The sequence below is a fragment of the Protopterus annectens genome, chromosome 12.part0, assembly GCF_019279795.1.
Source record: "Protopterus annectens isolate FY-2018-M chromosome 12.part0, PAN1.0, whole genome shotgun sequence".
Taxonomy (NCBI): domain Eukaryota; kingdom Metazoa; phylum Chordata; order Ceratodontiformes; family Protopteridae; genus Protopterus; species Protopterus annectens.
Genome location: NC_056746.1, coordinates 1,168,756,122 through 1,168,775,264, shown reverse-complemented (window position 1 = coordinate 1,168,775,264; position 19,143 = coordinate 1,168,756,122). Strand labels below are relative to the sequence as shown.

Here is a 19,143-nt window from a genome sequence, read left to right as displayed (position 1 = left end):
TTAGAGAACGGGCTTACTGTACATTGTACTGCGATTAGAGAACGGGCTTACTGTACATTGTACTGCGATTAGAGAACGGGCTTACTGTACATTGTTCTGCGATTAGAGAACGGGCTTACTGTACATTGTACTGCGATTAGAGAACGGGCTTACTGTACATTGTACTGCGATTAGAGAACGGGCTTACTGTACATTGTTCTGTGATTAGAGAACGGGCTTACTGTACACTGTACTGTGATTAGAGAACGGGCTTACTGTACATTGTACTGTGATTAGAGAACGGGCTTACTGTACATTGTACTGCGATTAGAGAACGGGCTTACTGTACATTGTACTGCGATTAGAGAACGGGCTTACTGTACATTGTACTGCGATTAGAGAACGGGCTTACTGTACACTGTACTGTGATTAGAGAATGGGCTTACTGTACATTGTACTGTGATTAGAGAACGGGCTTACTGTACATTGTACTGTGATTAGAGAACGGGCTTACTGTACATTGTACTGTGATTAGAGAACGGGCTTACTGTACATTGTACTGCGATTAGAGAACGGGCTTACTGTACATTGTACTGTGATTAGAGAACGGGCTTACTGTACATTGTACTGTGATTAGGGAACGGGCTTACTGTACATTGTACTGCGATTAGAGAACGGGCTTACTGTACATTGTACTGTGATTAGGGAACGGGCTTACTGTACATTGTACTGCGATTAGAGAACGGGCTTACTGTACACTGTACTGTGATTAGAGAACGGGCTTACTGTACATTGTACTGCGATTAGAGAACGGGCTTACTGTACATTGTACTGTGATTAGGGAACGGGCTTACTGTACATTGTACTGTGATTAGAGAACGGGCTTACTGTACATTGTACTGTGATTAGAGAACGGGCTTACTGTACATTGTACTGTGATTAGGGAACGAGCGTTCTCCAGCAGGGTATTAATGTACAAGTAATGCCCACTGATGAACAAGTCCACAGCTTCATGGCAGTTTATCAAAACGCCGTGGAGCTTGGACCGAAAAAAAAAAACAGAATGGCCGCCATTATTTTATGCTCACTAAACAGTGCTTTTGCTGTTTAGCTCATGTAAAATAAAATAAAAGTAAAAAAAGTGTGTATGTGTTTGTGTGTGAAAGTGTATGCATGTGTGAGTGTGAGAAAGAGATTGGTTGAACTACTTTTACACTCGCTAAACAGCACTTCTGCTGTTTAGCAAGTGTAAAATAAAAAGCTTGCGCGTGTGTGCGTGTGTGTGTATATGTGTGCGAGTCAGAGAGAGAGAGAGAGAGAGAGAGTGTATGTGTGTATGAAAGTAAGAGAGAGATGATCATGTGTATGCGTGTTTATGTTGCTGTCTGCTTGTGTGAGTGAATGTTTGCATGAAAGCAGAAGAGTGTGAGAGAAAGTGAAGAGTGAGAGCGATTGATCACACTCCTCAGCATACTGTACCTCTCAACCACTGTACCTCTCAACCACTTAGTGCAAAAAATCTGGACAAAGCCCAAAAAAATGGGGGGGGGGGAGACAAAGGCCTAAAAATAGGGACAGACATTAAATATTGCTCATACAAACTTAGAAAGGTGCTAGAGCAACAGGGATTGTTTTAACATATATTAGGATTTGAAGTCTAAAACTCAAATGTATGCTATTTTTAGTGACTTTACTCCTCAGATAATCCCAGTAAATTGCCAGAAAAACATAACATTTATGAGGAACAGATTAAAAATTTGAGCCAAAAATCTGAACATTTTGCAAAAATCTGGACAGTTGAGAGGTATGCCTCTCTGCACAAATAATGGGGAAACAAATGGCTGAAAATAGGGACAGAGTTTAAATATTGCTCTTATAAACTTAGAAGGTTGTTAGAATAACAGACTTTTCCTTAGCATGCATTTTTTTTCTGAAGCAGAGATGTGTGTCTGAGAGTGTGTGAGATGACTACTGGCAACTTCAATCTCCAGTGACTATCAAACGATTTAGGAGTAAGGGACCAAAAATAAAGATAAATAACCTGGTTATTCTTTAAATGTTATGTTATATTTTGGCTGTAAAATGCTTCCTCCAACACCATTAACATATACTAAAGCAAGTTTGAAACATGAGGTGGAGGAACTATTTTACATCAAAAATATACTAAAAAAATATATTGTGATAAAAAATATATATGTAAGTAAAACACAACAATTTTACAGAAAGCCCATTCTCTGAGTGCAATAATACTCTCCAGGGTATGTGTTACTGTATAATTAACACCCTTCAAGAGGTGTAGAAGCCCGACGCCACGCATTAATTACACATTAACACACACCCTGTTGGGCATTATTGCTTGGGTAGCACAGTGCTTCACATATATTTATACTGTTTTCTAGGTAACACAGCCTCAAAAATAAGCACAAGAATAATCATTTTGATGGCAACTCCAAGCAGTGAATGGCGTGTATATATATATATATATATATATATATATATATATATATATATATATATATATAGTGTGTGTGTGTGTGTATATGTATGTATATATATATATATATATATATATGGTTCTACCTGAGTTACTCGACACGCCAGAACACCGACAAGCGAATCGCGAGCCCCAGAAGATCGACAATTCAGAAGACCGACACGACAGATGAAAACACAGACGCCAAGGATGCCAACATGGGAAAAGGCTGTGTAAGTATGCGGTAGTGACGGACGTTAGGGTGCGAGTAAGGCAAGTGTGGATATTGATGGTCTGTGGGGATAGGGGTGGGTTAAGTGAGTTAGGGTCAGTGCACGGGTTAGGTAAGTGTGTGGTAGTGATTGTGTTTGGGTTAGGGAGCGGGTCAGGTAAGTGTGCGGTAGTGATTGTGTTTGGGTTATGGGCGGGTTAAGTGAGTTAGGGTTAGGGAGCGGGTCATGTAAGTGTGCGGTAGTGATAGTGTTTGGGTTAGGGGCGGTTTAAGTGAGTTAGGGTTAGGGCGCGGGTTAGCCGAGTATGCGATAGTGACGGACCTTATGGTTAGGGTTTGGGTTAGGGTTGTAGATGGTTGCGTATGTGAGGTTTAGTGTGGGTTTGTAGGGATTTTGGTGCTCTTGTGTTGTGTGTGGTTTTTGGACAGGGAATGTGTTTTGTTTGTTGATTGTTGTGATTGTGGTGTGTGCAGTGTATGAGGTTTCGTGTTTGTGTACCGCCGGTTATTTCGTTGTCGGGCATGTGGGGTTTCGTGTTTTTGCACTGTCGGTTATGTGGTTTCGGTGATTGCGTTGTCGGTGTTTTGGGGTTTCGATTATGTCAGGTAGAGCCATATAAATATATATATATATATATATATATATATATATATATATATATATATATGTGTGTGTGTATATATATATATATATATATATATATTTAGATATATCTCAATATGGATCTAGGATGTTTGCTCGAGTGAGCAAATGACCGAAACCCAAACACAGCCCCCCACATGGGGGGGGGGGGTGCAGGGGAAAATGTAAATGTAGTGTTTTGTTTTTTTTTGTAACACGCTTTGACAAAAGCGCTTTTTCGATAAAAGTGCTTTCGTTAAAGTGTGTTCGGTTATTATGGATTCGGATGTTTGCTCACTCGAGCAAATGTCCTAGATATATATATATGTATGTATATATATGTATGTATATATATATATATATATATATATATATATATATATATATATACATACACACACACACACACACACACACACACACACACACACACACACACACACACACACACACACACACACACACGTATATATATGTGTGTGCAATAATGTTCCTTCCCAGTTCTTTTACAAGCACTCAAGTGTCAAGTGTTCAAAGACGACTCAAGCATCCTGTTGTGTCTTTCGGCTTATCCCGGTTAGGGGTCGCCACAGCAGAACTCCGGTCCGCTAATGTTTGGTAGTGGATTTTTACATGCCAAGTTACCAGCCCTGACACACAACCTTCAACGAAGGCACGCCCATTCACGCATGCCTCCACACAGAAGACATTCTAGCTGAGAATCGAACGCAACAACGTCTTGCTGTGAGGCAACAACGCTACCGTAGCACCACTACCGCGGGTCTCGCACTTGAATTTGAATACAACTTCGGACAAGCATCTGCTACACTTTATCCAAAGACATTATGTTCATGAGAGGTAAGTGTGCAGCCATGAGGAGGGAAGTGGGAGGGGGTGGGAGTGTAGATTAAGCGGACAACAATTTAGAAGGGAATTTATGTTTAGGGAGTCAGATGAGTGTTTTAGGGTTTGTTAGCAGGAGGGGTTTTTGGGTTTGTGAGGGCCAGAAGAGTTTTAGGGTATGGGAACAGCAGCTGAGTTCCTTGCTGAGAACCCAAATAGTAATCATAAGAAACAGAAAGGTCAACTATTCTCAGTATAAAAAAGACAGCTATTGCTAGTAGGGTACGTGTGCCTTAGTGGGGGGTGGCCAAACTGGACCACCCAAGAGGTAACAATAACAAACCTGATATATTCTCTATTTCTATACAAAATGAGTGCCTTTTCTGGTACTAGGAATGAAATAAAATGTGAATCAGTAGAACTGACAAGCTTTGTTCAGTTACATTCTAGCACAATGAGGATACAGCAAAAGATGAAACAGGCTTCTCAAAAGAAGTGCTTGACTGAAGGAGTTTTGTTAACAAAGAAAAGACCTCCAGATGCAGTAGCTACTTTAAAAGGGTCATGCATGATTTTTGGTCTTGCTGAATGACTCATACAGTACTCATCCAATGATCAACTCAATAGCCACATGATGACTTTATTACCAGTGCTTTTAATTTGTTAGATGCACACCATTCTGTAAAACCTGACTGGAGCAGAAGAAATTGACAGTCACTTCTAAATAAGGGCTAAACTATACAGTTTTGAGTAGCGTCTTTACTGTACCTTATCTGAACTGTGTACCTTAACACAATACGTGTCCAACAAGTGTATAGCTCAGCTAATTTGGCTGACTTGATCTCCTCTGAAATGTATAATGCAACTCCCTGTTTTCTAACACCTTAGGCAGCCTGTTCCACAATCAATTTTCTTGCTAACCTTTTTCTTACATTTTACTAGAATTAATTGCATTTAATTTCTGAGATACAAGTATAGTATTTACTTTCTTTCTGCTGCTTCTGATTTCAGAAGCTCAACCGCAATTTCTTGTAAACCGAGTTGAAATGAAGACCTTTAAAATCTACTGTTTCTGATTCTGTGCCTGATCTGTTATTTTATCTTTGCACTCCTGACCTGCTAAATTGCTTTGTTTTAGGAAAAACATGTTTCACCTCCTCTCATTCTATTCTTAATAAAATCAGATCCATCCCCACCCACTCTAATGGCACTGAGTTAGCACCTCCATTGCTGGAAGTCAATCCCCTCATCCAACAGTCACAGCTCTGTATTATTTTAATCATTTCATGCTAAGCGTGTTGACAGCTGTGCCTAGTTTGGCACTCAGAAGTATCCTTCCTAGTTACCTTTATTCATTGCATGCGCTAGCACACCCACATATTTTTCTCTGCTTCACAAAGCTTTACTACTTAAATCTGTCCGTTTAATTCTGTCATTCAGCACTCTCTGTTGTAGGTTGCCCCATGCCCACAGCTTTCTTGTTTAAGGCTGTTGATTTATTACCCATCCACACCTGCACTTGACAAACAAAGGTGTGCATGAATGTTTTTTTATACCAGTCCTTGGGCCTGCCTTGCTATCTCTTTCATAGAGGTTACATTATGCTATATACGGATCAAATAGCTGATTATCTTAAACTAAAGGTCTACATGAGCTGAATGATTTTAAATTAATAATCTAATTCAGTTAAATAATCCTATTGATTTGACACCACATTTGAAATATTCAATACTGACACCACATTTGTAATATGAATTATAGTTAACATTGACACCACATTCGTAATTTGTTTGTGTGTTTTGGCTTTTCCCAGTTAGGGGTCGCCATAGCGGAACTCCGGTCCGCTAATGATTGGCAGTAGATTTTTACGTGCTGGCTTGCCGGGCCTAACGCACAACCTTCAACGAAGGAATGCCCATTCACGCATGTCACCACACAGAAGACGCTCTAACTGAGAATCGAACGGGCAATGTCTAACTGTGAGGCGACAACGCTACCGCAGCACCACCACCGCAGTCTCACATTTGTAATATGAATTACAATTAACATTTTCTTTCTGTTTACTCCTTTGTTTCCAACTGTCATTTTATTGATCTCAAGTCAGTCTGCAAAGTTTAAGTTAACCTCGCAGTTGGGAGGTTTAGTTAGAGATACAACCTTAAAACATTTATGTTTGCCTACTTTTAACAGATGTAAGTTCTCATCCTTTACAGTGAATTTTAAAGATTACTACTGCTACTACCTTTTGTAAAGTACTAAAAGACACACCTGCCCCGGCCTTATGTACCTTTGCCATGTCTACTTCCATCTTCTCTTGTGCATTTTGTCCTATTATTGTTTTTTACAACTTGATCATGTATACTTGGCTTGTTATGGTTTCCTGATATACACATAATTTTTGCTATCTTCTCTCTATTGGCTGTGCATGTTTTTCATCACACACACACTTTGTTACATCATCACTGCCTACATTTATTTCTCCAATTCTGTCTAAGCTGCCCCTAAAAAAATAAAAAAATCACACACAAGGAATTTCTCACACTCCCTCAGCCACTCCTTCTCAGTAGTGCTTCTACCCCCCACACACACACACACATTTTCTAAGTTTTATTATATTTATTCAGCCTGTCTATCCATTCAAACCTGTTTTACTCTCTGGTTCAGAGACAGACTGTTTCTTTTTTTGATATGTCAAGTTATTCTTTGGGTTTCCTGTTACAAATCACTTACTTGATCTCCTGAAATGTGGAACTTGGCCTGCTTCATGCAAGTATTTAAACTTCCTTCCTTCTACTATTTGCTCACCCTTTTATCCAGTTTTATTCTTTAGAGTCCTTTTTTACCCCTCTTGTTTACTTTTATTCTTGGTCTGCTCTGTACAGCTGGCTAACGTGCTATAATGAGAAGCAGGCAATAAGGCTCAATGAAAGTCAGCAATCTGATGAAGGCAGTTCATAAAATTCAAAGCATTTACACATGAGTGAGGAGTACCATATGGCTGAATCATGCTAGTATTTAAGAAACGTTTCCAGTCTATCCATTGTTTCTTACCTCCTGTCTGAACTCAGTAAAGTATAATAACACTACTGATATCTTATCTTACAGTATCAGCTGTACTAGGAAAGACACTAACTGTGCCTTGTACCATGTCTCAGGCCTGGAAATAGAGAGTAATACCCTCATTAATCTGCAAGTATGATTTTAATCCATTAAAACATCTGAGCCCACTGCATTTTCCCAGCCACCTCAAACCCATAGAAATTTGTGATAATGTTTGCTAATGCCCGATCACCCAGTATTATCTGCCCCTGCATTAGTACTAGTAACTACGTAACCAGTATTATCTGCCCCAACACTAATACTAGTAAGTGTGTAACCAGTATTATCTGCCCCTGCATTAGTACTAGTAAGTACGTAACCAGTATTATTTGCCCCAACACTAATACTAGTAAGTGTGTAACCAGTATTATCTGCCCCTGCATTAGTACTAGTAAGTACGTAACCAGTATTATTTGCCCCAACACTAATACTAGTAAGTGTGTAACCAGTATTATCTGCCCCTGTATTAGTACTAGTAACTACGTAACCAGTATTATCTGCCCCAACACTAATACTAGTAAGTGTGTAACCAGTATTATCTGCCCCTGCATTAGTACTAGTAACTACGTAACCAGTATTATCTGCCCCAACACTAATACTAGTAAGTGTGTAACCAGTATTATCTATCCCTGCAGTTATACTAGTAAGTGCATATCTATACACAGTCAACTCCTGACACCAAGAAAACCATACTCAGTGATACCCGCTCTAAATTAAGGGTCATTTGATCACATCACCTACTTACTATAGGGCCAGCACAGACTCAAGACCTGGGAGGCTCATTTACCTCTTTATCTAAGACATAAAGGACCATTTCTGTCATCATGAAATCAGTGAGACCTTTTAATTTATCAGAATTAGATATGAACTTGAAAGTCAAAACTTGAAATATCTGTATTATTATTAATATTATTACTATTATTATTGGTTTGCATTGTTTCTCTCTGCATCCCACCAAATAAAAACATGTTTTGTACCAGCTCTCATATGATGGCAGCTGCTACTTGTTTCAGGATAAGGATTCTAGAGTAAACATAATTTTGAGGTGTCCCCTAGGGGCTAGGTGATTTTTCATTATACCCCACAGAACATGGACATTTGATGATGATCTACAACATCTGAGTCCCTCACTTCTCTGATAGCAGAGTGCACTGCCGTTCAACCCAGCATATCCTATGTAAAATCTTATGTCCCCTCCCATGAGCAGTGAGAATATGAGTTATCAGCTAAGCAGTCAGAAAGTCTATTGCTGTGTCACAGGGATGGTAAACTTGCGTATTTCTGAAGTGTAAAAGACTGGCATTGTACAATTCCACCTCAAACATTCATTTAGCCAATTTCACACATTCAATATTATCATGTCTTGCAAATGGAAAGGACAGTAACAATGCTACATTCTATATGGTGGAGATTTAGATCAGGATTTTAAAATGCTGGTGCAAAATTACTGACAAATGACAGCACTACAAACGTCCTTTTAGTTTGGTGAATGGTTCTTCACAGATTTGTTGTATTCAAAAGTTTTTCAGATCATATCGTACATTGAGACAGGTGACATGTCTGAGATCTAGGGCTACATTACTGTTTTCATTTCAAACGAAGAATGAACTGACATTTACAATACAAGCACATCTTTAGATTATGTCACGCTTGCATTCAGGTGATGCGTCTCAGATCCAGGGTCACCTTATTGATTTCAATTCACATCAAGAACCCTGAAACACAGAGGCAATATAGCACCATTAATTGAACCAGCATAGTTATCACACTGCAACTACTTAAACTTTTAAACACAATTTGTTCATCAAAACCTAAGCTCATGTTATTCAGAAAACCCAAGCAGTTATATTATAAGCCTTATCCTGGACCAATAAAAAGTATAATATCACCACTGAGTTATTACAACATATGTTAGTGGACCAGATCAGCATTTCTCATTTTTTCTGCTATGCATATGGGGAGTTACTTTTATTACAAGCAATTTACTTTCAAAAACAAGACATAATTGTTTGCAATCCTGTTTGTGCAATAGAAAAGGTCATAAAACATATGCTGAAGACCTGAGTTCAGTGTTATTGTCAAATAAATCACTAGTCTGCTTCTAATTTTACAAATGCCAACTTATAAGCAATGCCCAGGTTTACCCATCAATAATTTCAAATTGCTTCATTGCTGACATCAGACACATGGCTTTTACAAATTCTCTCTTTTTTGGAAATCTTCTCTTTTTAGTTTTGTTTCTGCACTTTTTTCCTGCTGCAGTACTCTCAGACTATAATAAAATAATCCTCTTAAAATGTTATTAATCTGGACATCCCCAAAACTTGTGTTTCATCAAGCTCTTTCTCATTTCATACTGTGTTTAATCGAACTTACTGTGTACGTAATGAGAATATATAGCACAGACCAAGGATAACAACCTGGTTCGTGTAGACCTTGTTTTGTTGCTACAGCCTTCCCTCACCTACAAGTGTTAATAAATCTGAACAATTTACTTAACCAGATCCAAACTCTTAGCTGCCACCCTAAAGGCGGGCAACTCTACCTTTGTTTTTTTTTTTTGTTACAAGCCTAAAGAGAAAAACAAAAATCCACACCGCACAGTAACAGAGCATATGCAGTCTACATTACAATGCACTCAACATAAAAATGGGATGACAATAATAAAACATTTTCCTCTAGCCATATCTAATGAATAACAAATACATACAGGCATATCTAATGAATAAAGTACAAGATTAGTCCCTGCCTTCATATTATGGGATTGCTCATGAAATTCAGTGAGTGATGGGAAAACTATTATTGCAATAAACAATAAAACAGAGGGTGGAACATTAAGGATCTACTTAAAAAGAGTAAAGAAGATGGAAAGGTAAATACATGACAGTTACATTAGGGATAAGATTTGTTTTCAGTGATTTCAGGAAAGGGACAAAGCCTTAGGACTGTAAACAGGATAGTTTTCAATTCCTGCTTAAGGTGAGGTATGATTTGAAGACAAGTTTCAATGTATGTTTGGAAGCAAGCAATCTTTAAACCAAACTCTTTTCTGGCTTCTAGCCATATTAAACTCTGTACTTCAAGTCTTAGTGCAAACTGACCTTTAAAGAAGACATCATCATTTATTGATATTGTCCCACTGGTGACTACCAAAACAGAATTCTGCTAAGGCCAGGGACTTGTTGGTACAGAGAAGTCAGTCAGTGAAGGTTAGTTGCCTTTGTTTCAGAACATTATCAGTTCCAGCTAGTTTAAGTTATTTAGGGGGTTCACCGTGGAATGAGTAAAAGGGTGATCAGAAGCAAAGCATGCACTCATTTTGGAGGTCTCTTCAAGTTTACTATTGAATAAGATGGAAGGCTTATTCAGAATAAAAGAACCACAAAAGAGGCTTGAAGGGAAAATAGAGGAACAGTTTAGCAGTTTCAGGTATCTGGTAGGTATGGCTGAGGAGAAGGGAAATCTGAATGAGGAGATCAAAGCTAGCATCAGACAGGTTGCACCCAATACTGTGTGGCAGAAGAAGCTAAAAAGTAAGCTATATAAATCAATGGTGTGGCCAGTGCTTCCGTATTTCATGGAAACCTGGACATTAAAGGTACAGCAGGTATGGAAGCTTAAAATGATGGAGATGAAATGCCTGAGATTGTGGCAACCACTAGTTTCCACAATCAGCTGCAAGCAGTGGTCAGAGGAAGCTCTAAGGTCAACAGAGACCAGGCTGAAGACCTGGAAGTTGACTGGAGAGAAAGTACAACAGTTCAAGGAATAACTCAGGGCTCTAGCACCCCAAAAAGAGGAAAAATAGGTGGAGTTGAAGAAGAATGGCAGCAGCTAAAAACATCATGTGTTAAGATGACAGAAAAGATATGTGGCCGAGCCAGGTATGGAAATAAGGTACATAAAGAAAGCTGGTGGTGGAATGCAGATGTCCAGGAAGTCAACAAAAGAAAAAAGGAATGCAGGAAGAAGTGGGAGACAGAAAAGACTGACCAGACTAGGAAGGACTACTGGTTGACTAGCATAGACGCTAAGAAAGAAGTTGCAATAGTAAAGAATAGGGCATCGGAGGCACTGTAAGTAGGAAGGGGCACAAAGGAACTATATCAGGTTGGAAGGCAAAGAAGGTAAAGTACATAGTCAGACACCCTTCATAAGGGATGTCAGCAACAACCTGCTCACCAGCCCAAAGGACATCAAAGGCAGATGGAAGGAGTATTTCCAGGAGCTTCTGAATGAAGAAAACCCCACAGAAGCTGTACTGCCCCAGATACAGCCTACAATGAGAGACAAAGGGGACCCCACCCTAGAAGTAAGAACAGCACTAAGGAAGATGAAGTCAGGGAAAGAAGCAGGCTCAGATGAGGTCACAGCAGATATAATAAAGATGCTGGGTGAGATAGGGGAGAGATGGCTCCTGAGGGTACTAATAGAGTGTGGAGAGAAAGGCGTATCCCAGATGACTGGAGAATAAGCATACTCATGCCAGTGTACAAAAACAAAGGGGGCATCCACAACTGTGGGCAGTAAAGAGGCATCAGACTGTTATCACACTGCATGAAAGTTCTGGAGAGAGTGATTGATAAACGGATACACAGAGCAGTCAAATGTAAGACGGGAGATGGGCAGTTTGAATTCAGATCAGGATGCAGCACAACTGACCCGATGTTTGCATTGAGACAGATACTTGAGAAGAAGCTAGAGATGCTGAGAGAGTCCAACTGGGCAGTCCTAGACTTGGAGAAGGCATATGACAAGGTCCCAAGAAAGGTGATCTGGGCAGTACTGCGGTGGTTTGAAGTCCGAGAAACATTGTTAGAATTAGTGCAGGCTATGTACAAGAACCCAATGACTCAAGTATGGATAGTGTTCGGCCTCACAGAGGGGTTCCCACAGGGTGTGGGTGTACATCAGGGTTCAGCTCTGAACACACTGCTGTTCATACTGGTGATGGACTACATTAGGTTGAAGGGGATGGATGAACAAAGCTGCTGTATGCAGATGATGTGGCAGTACAGGAAGACTCTGAGCTAGAACTTCAGCAAAGGATAAGAGAATGGAATGCAAATCTGAAGGCACATGGGATGAAACTAAGCACAGATAAGACGGTGGTAATGGCAGCAAATTGGGGAAATCAGAAGAAGCTAAGAATAGAGATAGAAGGGAAGATAGTGGAACAGATAAACAGCTTCAAGTATCTGGGAGGAGCAGTTGAGGAGAAGGGTAGTCTGAATGAAGAGATCAAAGCTAGAATCAGAGGGGCTGCAGTCAAATGTCAGAGAATATCAGGTGTAGTCTATGATAGAAGAATGCCAAAGAAGCTGAAAAGTAAGGTGTACAAGGCAGTGGTGTGACCAATACTAATGTATGGTACAGAAACTTGGACAGTAAAGGCAGAACAGTTGAAGAAGCTAGAGGTATGGAAATGAAGTGCCTGGGAAGGGTGGTAGGATGCCCACTTTGGGACAGATGAAGAAATAAGGACATAAGAGCAGAAGCCAGAGTAGCTCCAATTGCAGAAAAGATCAAAGAGAACACATTACGGTGGTTTGGCCACATGTGCAGAAAAGCAGAAGACAATCTGGTGAGGAAGATTTGGGACAGACAGAAAGAAGGTAAGAGGAAGTGAGGTCGTCCAACAAAGAGGTGGATGGATTGTGTGAAAGATCTGCGACAGTCAGGCATGAGTGTTGAAGAAGGCAGGAGTCTTGCACTGAATCGAGAGAGTTGGTGACAGTTAACATGATACCCTGACTCCATGTAGAAAAATGGGAAAAGGGGCTGCTGCTGATGATGTAATAGGAAGCACAATGTAGTTCAGATGAAGAAATGGGCATCAGAGCTGAGGCCAAGGCAGCCCCAGTAGGAGAAGAGGTCAAGAAGAACGGATTACAGTGTTTCAGTCACATGTGCAGAAAAGTATACAACATTTTGGTAAGACAGATTTGGAGGGACAAGAGGAAGGCAACAGGAGATGAAGATGTCCAGCCAAGAGAATGATGGATTGCATGACTGTTGAAGAAGGTAGGAGAGTGCTAATGATTTGAGAAATGTGGCAACATTTGATGTGATGCCCTGGCCCCCTATAAAAAAGGGAAAAAGGAGGCTGGTGATGGTGATGAAAGGAGACTTTCTGGCTGTTACATTCCTGACATGTTTAGCCATAAGTGATTGAGCTCAGTACAGAATTTACACTTTTTGGTTATAAAAGAATGGCTCTGGATGTTACGGATGAGCTTATCATCTACAATGATACTGACAAAGTTTAGTTGATTTAACAATTTCATTGTGAATAGCATCTAATGATATAATGGTTACCCTTGGTGAAGCTGACATTACTGGGAAACAATAGTTCACTTTCACATGAGATGTAGGTTCAGGCCATAAGACGAACTGAACCATGTGTACAGTGAGTCCACGCAAAGAGCCCCCATACAGCTGCCATGGAAGAACAGCACCATAACGGAGCTGAGTCATCTGCATACTGACCTAACATGGCAGTAACACAGGGATTCCAAATAATATTCTTAAAGAAAGAAGAAAATAATTTGATGGCAGCAAACAACAAGCATGTGACCTACATATGCAACACAGTTCTCAGCCTAATGGATAAGTCACAATTCCTACTTAATAAGCTATTTATTATTTACTGTTTTACTCTAGTCCTCATAAGAAACACCTTATGTCTTTTATACAGTCATTGTCATTTTGGGGTGAAATCTCAATTTTTATGGAAGAAGGAAGAGCAGGATTTTTAATAGACTTACTTGTTTTTTTTCTAATCTGCATGAGTTTAGTCTGTAACATGCACTACACAAACCACACTCATACTTGCACTCACTTCTATACAGCATGCATGCTTCTCTTTGTTTTTGGAAAGTGGTTTACTGGGGAATTTATTCCCCCAGTCTCTGCAAGGATGCATCTCGAAGCACGGTCCATTCCCAGCCATCTCTTAAAGAGTACCAAGCTGGTGTTTGCATCTCTTTTCCCATTGCACTTGCCAGCAACTCAAATCCAGAATTTTGTAAGTGAACCAGGGCTGTTGTTGGAACTGTTGTGCTAAAAATCTACGCACTAATAGTACCAACATTCATCTCATGTCTGTCTCTTGTGCTTTGAATTTTGATATTGACTGTGACCCTATTATCACTCAAGATGAATGGTTCAATCATTTACGACCTTTCCTGTGAAACAATGCTTCCTCGTGTCACCACTGATCCATCCATCTTGCAACCAAACACTGTATCTGATTGTTCTCATACAACTCTTTGTTGAAAAATACTACCCCTGTGGACTCTATACATTATATTAAGGGATGTACAAGTTTCTGTCTTGTCACCCCCACCACCACCTTCTTTCTAGTCCTACACTGGGCCTTACTGCAAATTCAGCAGTAAATACTGCAGTACTGTTTTGACAAATGAGCTCCAATGTTCAGCTACTACCCTTATGTTAAATTCAAAATATAAAGTATCACTTACCTGTGAACACTATACAAGTTCAAATGAACACTGCGTACATCACGGGTCTGTTTACCTGTTCCTTGCAGGTACACAACAGGGAATGAACCACTGAGATTCAACATTCAGCTTTTATTTAAAAAGTTAAAGTCAAACTTGTTTCAATTGTAGAAGTCTATGACCTACTGCCATGGATAAACATTTCTGCTCATATGTACATTTATATGTATGCACTTATCCTTCACACAGTACAGGATGATTAACTTCAACTGCACAGTATACACAGCAACAAAGGTCTCCATGCAGACCCACATTTTTCTCCTTGCAGTGTTTCCATAGGGGGGGGGGCAGACCTGTTTCCAACTCAGGACAGCATGCAAAACAGGCAGAGCTGCAGTGCTAAGTCAGATAAGTGAAAGATTCATATTTGTAGCCAGACTGCCTTATAATGAAACTGTCTTTGCAGTTCTCATCCCAGTATTTTGGAAAGGAGCTTAGTTCACTGGATTTTGTCCTTTTCTCTCATAAAATCACACTAGATTTAGATTGGAAAACCATACCAGCTTCTAAAATAGCATGTCGTTTTAGAAACTAAAGCTTAATGAAAATCCTGTTAGAATGTTAATTTTCTAAGTGAACTGCATCCACTTTTAAGCTGGATTTGGGGTCACTGTCCTTAATTCATGAGACAAGATGCCAGCAGCCACAGCAGATATCACCCTTCTTACCGGCAACACATACTCCTCTCGTCTCCTTTAGGCAACAGAAACAGTTTGCCCCTGCTTTGTCCAGATTAGGCTCAGGAATCCCCTGCTCCTGCACCTCTGGGAAGCTATAAAATTACTTGCTATGGTATCAAACCACAGAAATCGACATATGTAAGCTACCTGCTCATTGCTTGATATTATTTATGCATTTGGTTACACCTGCACACTAACTTACTCACTCAGTCACTCACATTATGTTTATTTGTGTGTGTGTGTGTGTGTGTGTGTTTTTGTGTGCATTTACACCCCCACACACACATATGCACAATCTTTTTAGATCATCTCTAAAATGATTGAATAAGACAAAAAAAAAAATACACTGGGGTAACATGCCTACAGCCACCACACCCCTGCCAATTATTTATTTATGTATACACACACACACACACACACACACACACACACACACACACACACACACACACCAAATCCAGGATTGCGCAATAGCTGGGTAAGGGCAAAAACCTAGCTGTACTACAACCTTGCAGGTTGAAAAAGCAGTTTGTTACAGACTTCACCTCATATATACCAGTCTCAATGACTAATACGACAATACAACTGCAGTTATTGCTTACTCTAGAGTATGTTAGATCTGGATTGCATGTGGAAGAAAACACAGAATTTGAAGGTGGTCAGTGGTTTCAGCTGAATATTTCTTTCTGTAAGATTTATGGTGTTCACAGAATGCTCAAATCATTTTGATCTAGAAATGTGAAGTTAGATGACCTTTGGTACTCTCTGAAATTCTAAAATATTCAGCTTTGAGGTTCCTACTTGTTGTGAAACTGGGCATATCATGACTCTCCAGCTTCTATCTGCAAAATGTAGAACTTTATCTCTCATAATGTGGATAAAGTGGGCAAAATTGGGAACACATTAATGGCTTACTAACAATTTCAACTAGGAAGCTCATGGGATCGTTAAATGTGTTACTTTATAAACAGTTCTTAATACAATTCAGGATTATTTACCATAGGTATAAATTAAAATATTCTTAACACTGACTCAGTGTTTGACAGACCCTATCAATGTGGAACAATCTGTAAGGAACACAGACTTTTCTAAGACTGGAAATGAAGATGGTTCCTAGTAATGATGTACAATTGAGAAGCATGGGGGATGTGCTTTTTTTATCCCACCTGAAGCAATGCGTTTCATCCTCTTCAAATCAAAACAACCCCCTCTGACACATTTTCCTTGGGCTGCATATTTGTTAAATAATGATGGTTTGAATTATGACGGTGCTTAGTGCACCATAAAATCATGAATGATAACTTGGTACCTTATTCCTGTAAGCTACATAAGTGAATGAAACTCTCAGGTGTTACAGAATGAAACCATTAAATTGTTTAATGATCTGGGGCATATTTAGTTTCCTTAACAATTTTAACCACTGAACCAATATATCTTTCTAGTAGCACAAAACTGCAGCTAAACTTAATAATTTCCCACATCAGTTCACATCTGTATTGTACAACAAATGGAGGTGCAAGTAACCTTCAGTTAATTAATAATGTATTAAAACTCTGTTATAAATAAACAAGAAATAAGAAGAAAAACTGCTCTCTTTTTCACTATAATTTTGGTTTCTTACCTGAAGCCATAATGTCTTGTATTAGTCGATACGCCACCAAATTTTTTACCCACGGAGAAGGTAAACTAGTAGAATAACTTTGAGCGCTAAGCTGCAAGCCTCTCACTTTATGTGCACCATGCAGTGTGCGGCCCCGCCCTCTCCCATGGGCAGGCCACCCCACCCCTAAAAAGACCCCCCCCAACACACACCTCCAGCAAAATCTGAATAAAAGTTACGTATTATGGCCCATTCTAGCTGAATCAGTTTTCATTTATATAAGGGAAGTTAGGGAACTAATTCGGATTATTTCTCTATAGAATAAAATATGCAACTAGTGTGCGTGCGTGTGTGTTTTGAAGTCTTTTAGCGTCATCTGCTGCACATTTTCAGTACTGTTTTCCTTATCCAGCACAGTTCATAGCAAATATAAAAGGAAATCTGAATTTGGGAGCTCAAAAAGAGCTTTCAAACGTACAGTAAAACATACCGTACCTCCGGGAGTATTGTATTGACACGGAGATGACGATGGTGCTAAAATTAAAAAAAAAAAACGTCAAAAGCAACTGTTAAACTTGATGGTTTATATCTCTTACCCTCTTATCTCTACAATCAGGAACAAATCCGGAATCGGACCACTAATTTGACAAGTTGATAGAACTAATCAAATTATATTAAAGTGAGCTTTCAATTTGGAAAAAAAAGTTAAGTCAAGTCCATTACACTGGTAATGGATATGGGTGGTCCTGCAAAATCTGACATATCCATACAGATGCTCCTATTCTGGGCATTTGAAAAGGCAGCATCCATAAACACAGGGGGCAATGCAATTCCAGTAACTGCTGTCTACAGGAAGGGAACCTCTCAATTGTATTTTATTTTGGCTCAGAATTTTCAACTGTCCCTCCTAAAACTGGTGATTTGGGGGAGCAAAGGTGGTGGATAACTTTTCATAAATAATGACAATAGAGTTCTAAACTTATTTTACTTTAGAAAATGTATCTTGATTCATATTCTCTTGTTTCTGCTGCTTAAGATGTTTCAAATACAAAATATTTTTTCTACTCCACTATTACAGAAAGCTTAGGAATTCTTTTTTTTTGTCTTATAATGTCAGGACATTTGCCATTTTCGTGTTATTTATTTATTTATTTATTTATTGTTTGTTAACCAGGTTAGTCCAGCTGGGCTTGTGGCCCATTTTCAGTGGAGACCCGAGGAGAAAAGCTCCGAATACAAATACAGACAGACATTTGCAACATCACAAAATATAAGTACAAAGTTTTGTAAAACTTGGAAAAGGCAAAAATACAGAAAGTTGCCACATTAGTAACAGATAATGTGAGTATCTTATATCAAAATTATTATGTACAGGAAATAACAGTTTTACATTAATAGATACACTGCTTAGCAATTAAGAGAGTGTCAGTTTGAGAATATGTGTAAGGCAGGCTAGAGGGGAGCATGCAAAAGAAATAGGAAAGATGTATAATAATAAGAATATATAATAATTGAACTTCCCACCCTGTCTAATGAGGGGCAGATGGTACCCCTGCCTCTTTTGGTTTACTGAAGATAAATAGTGTTTATATATACATACATATATATATATATATATATATATATATATATATATATACGTATATACATATATATATAATATGTATATATATATATATATATATATATATATATATATATGTATATATATATGTATATATATATATATATATATATATATATGTGTGTGTGTGTATATGGATCTAGGACTATTCAACAAAAGTCACAATCACCGAGCACACTTTAACGAAAGCGCTTTCACTGAAATAGCGCTTTCGTTAAAGTGTGTTTAAAAAAATAAATAAAACATTACTTTTACGGATATATATATATATATATATATATATATATATATATATATATATATATATATATATATATATATATATATATATCTATATACATACACACATAAATACACACCTAAATAGACATGTTGCATACTTTTTTCTGTTCCTTCTTTTCAGATCTCTCTAAAATGCATCTCCTTGATCTGTAGATCAACTTGGTCTTCAGCCTTTAACTGAGCTAT

At 38.8% G+C, this 19,143-nt stretch overlaps 1 protein-coding gene across 1 annotated transcript in view; it reads right to left on the bottom strand.

The window, feature by feature from the left end:
- TGM2 (transglutaminase 2) overlaps positions 1-17,187 on the bottom strand; it is a 596,777-nt gene extending 579,590 nt beyond the window's left edge. Inside the window, exon 1 of the mRNA XM_044090196.1 lies at positions 17,073-17,187. Coding sequence (XP_043946131.1) covers positions 17,073-17,082 — 10 coding nt within the window. The 5' untranslated portion in view covers positions 17,083-17,187. The remainder of the gene's footprint in view (positions 1-17,072) is intronic.
- Positions 17,188-19,143: the final 1,956 nt, after the last annotated feature.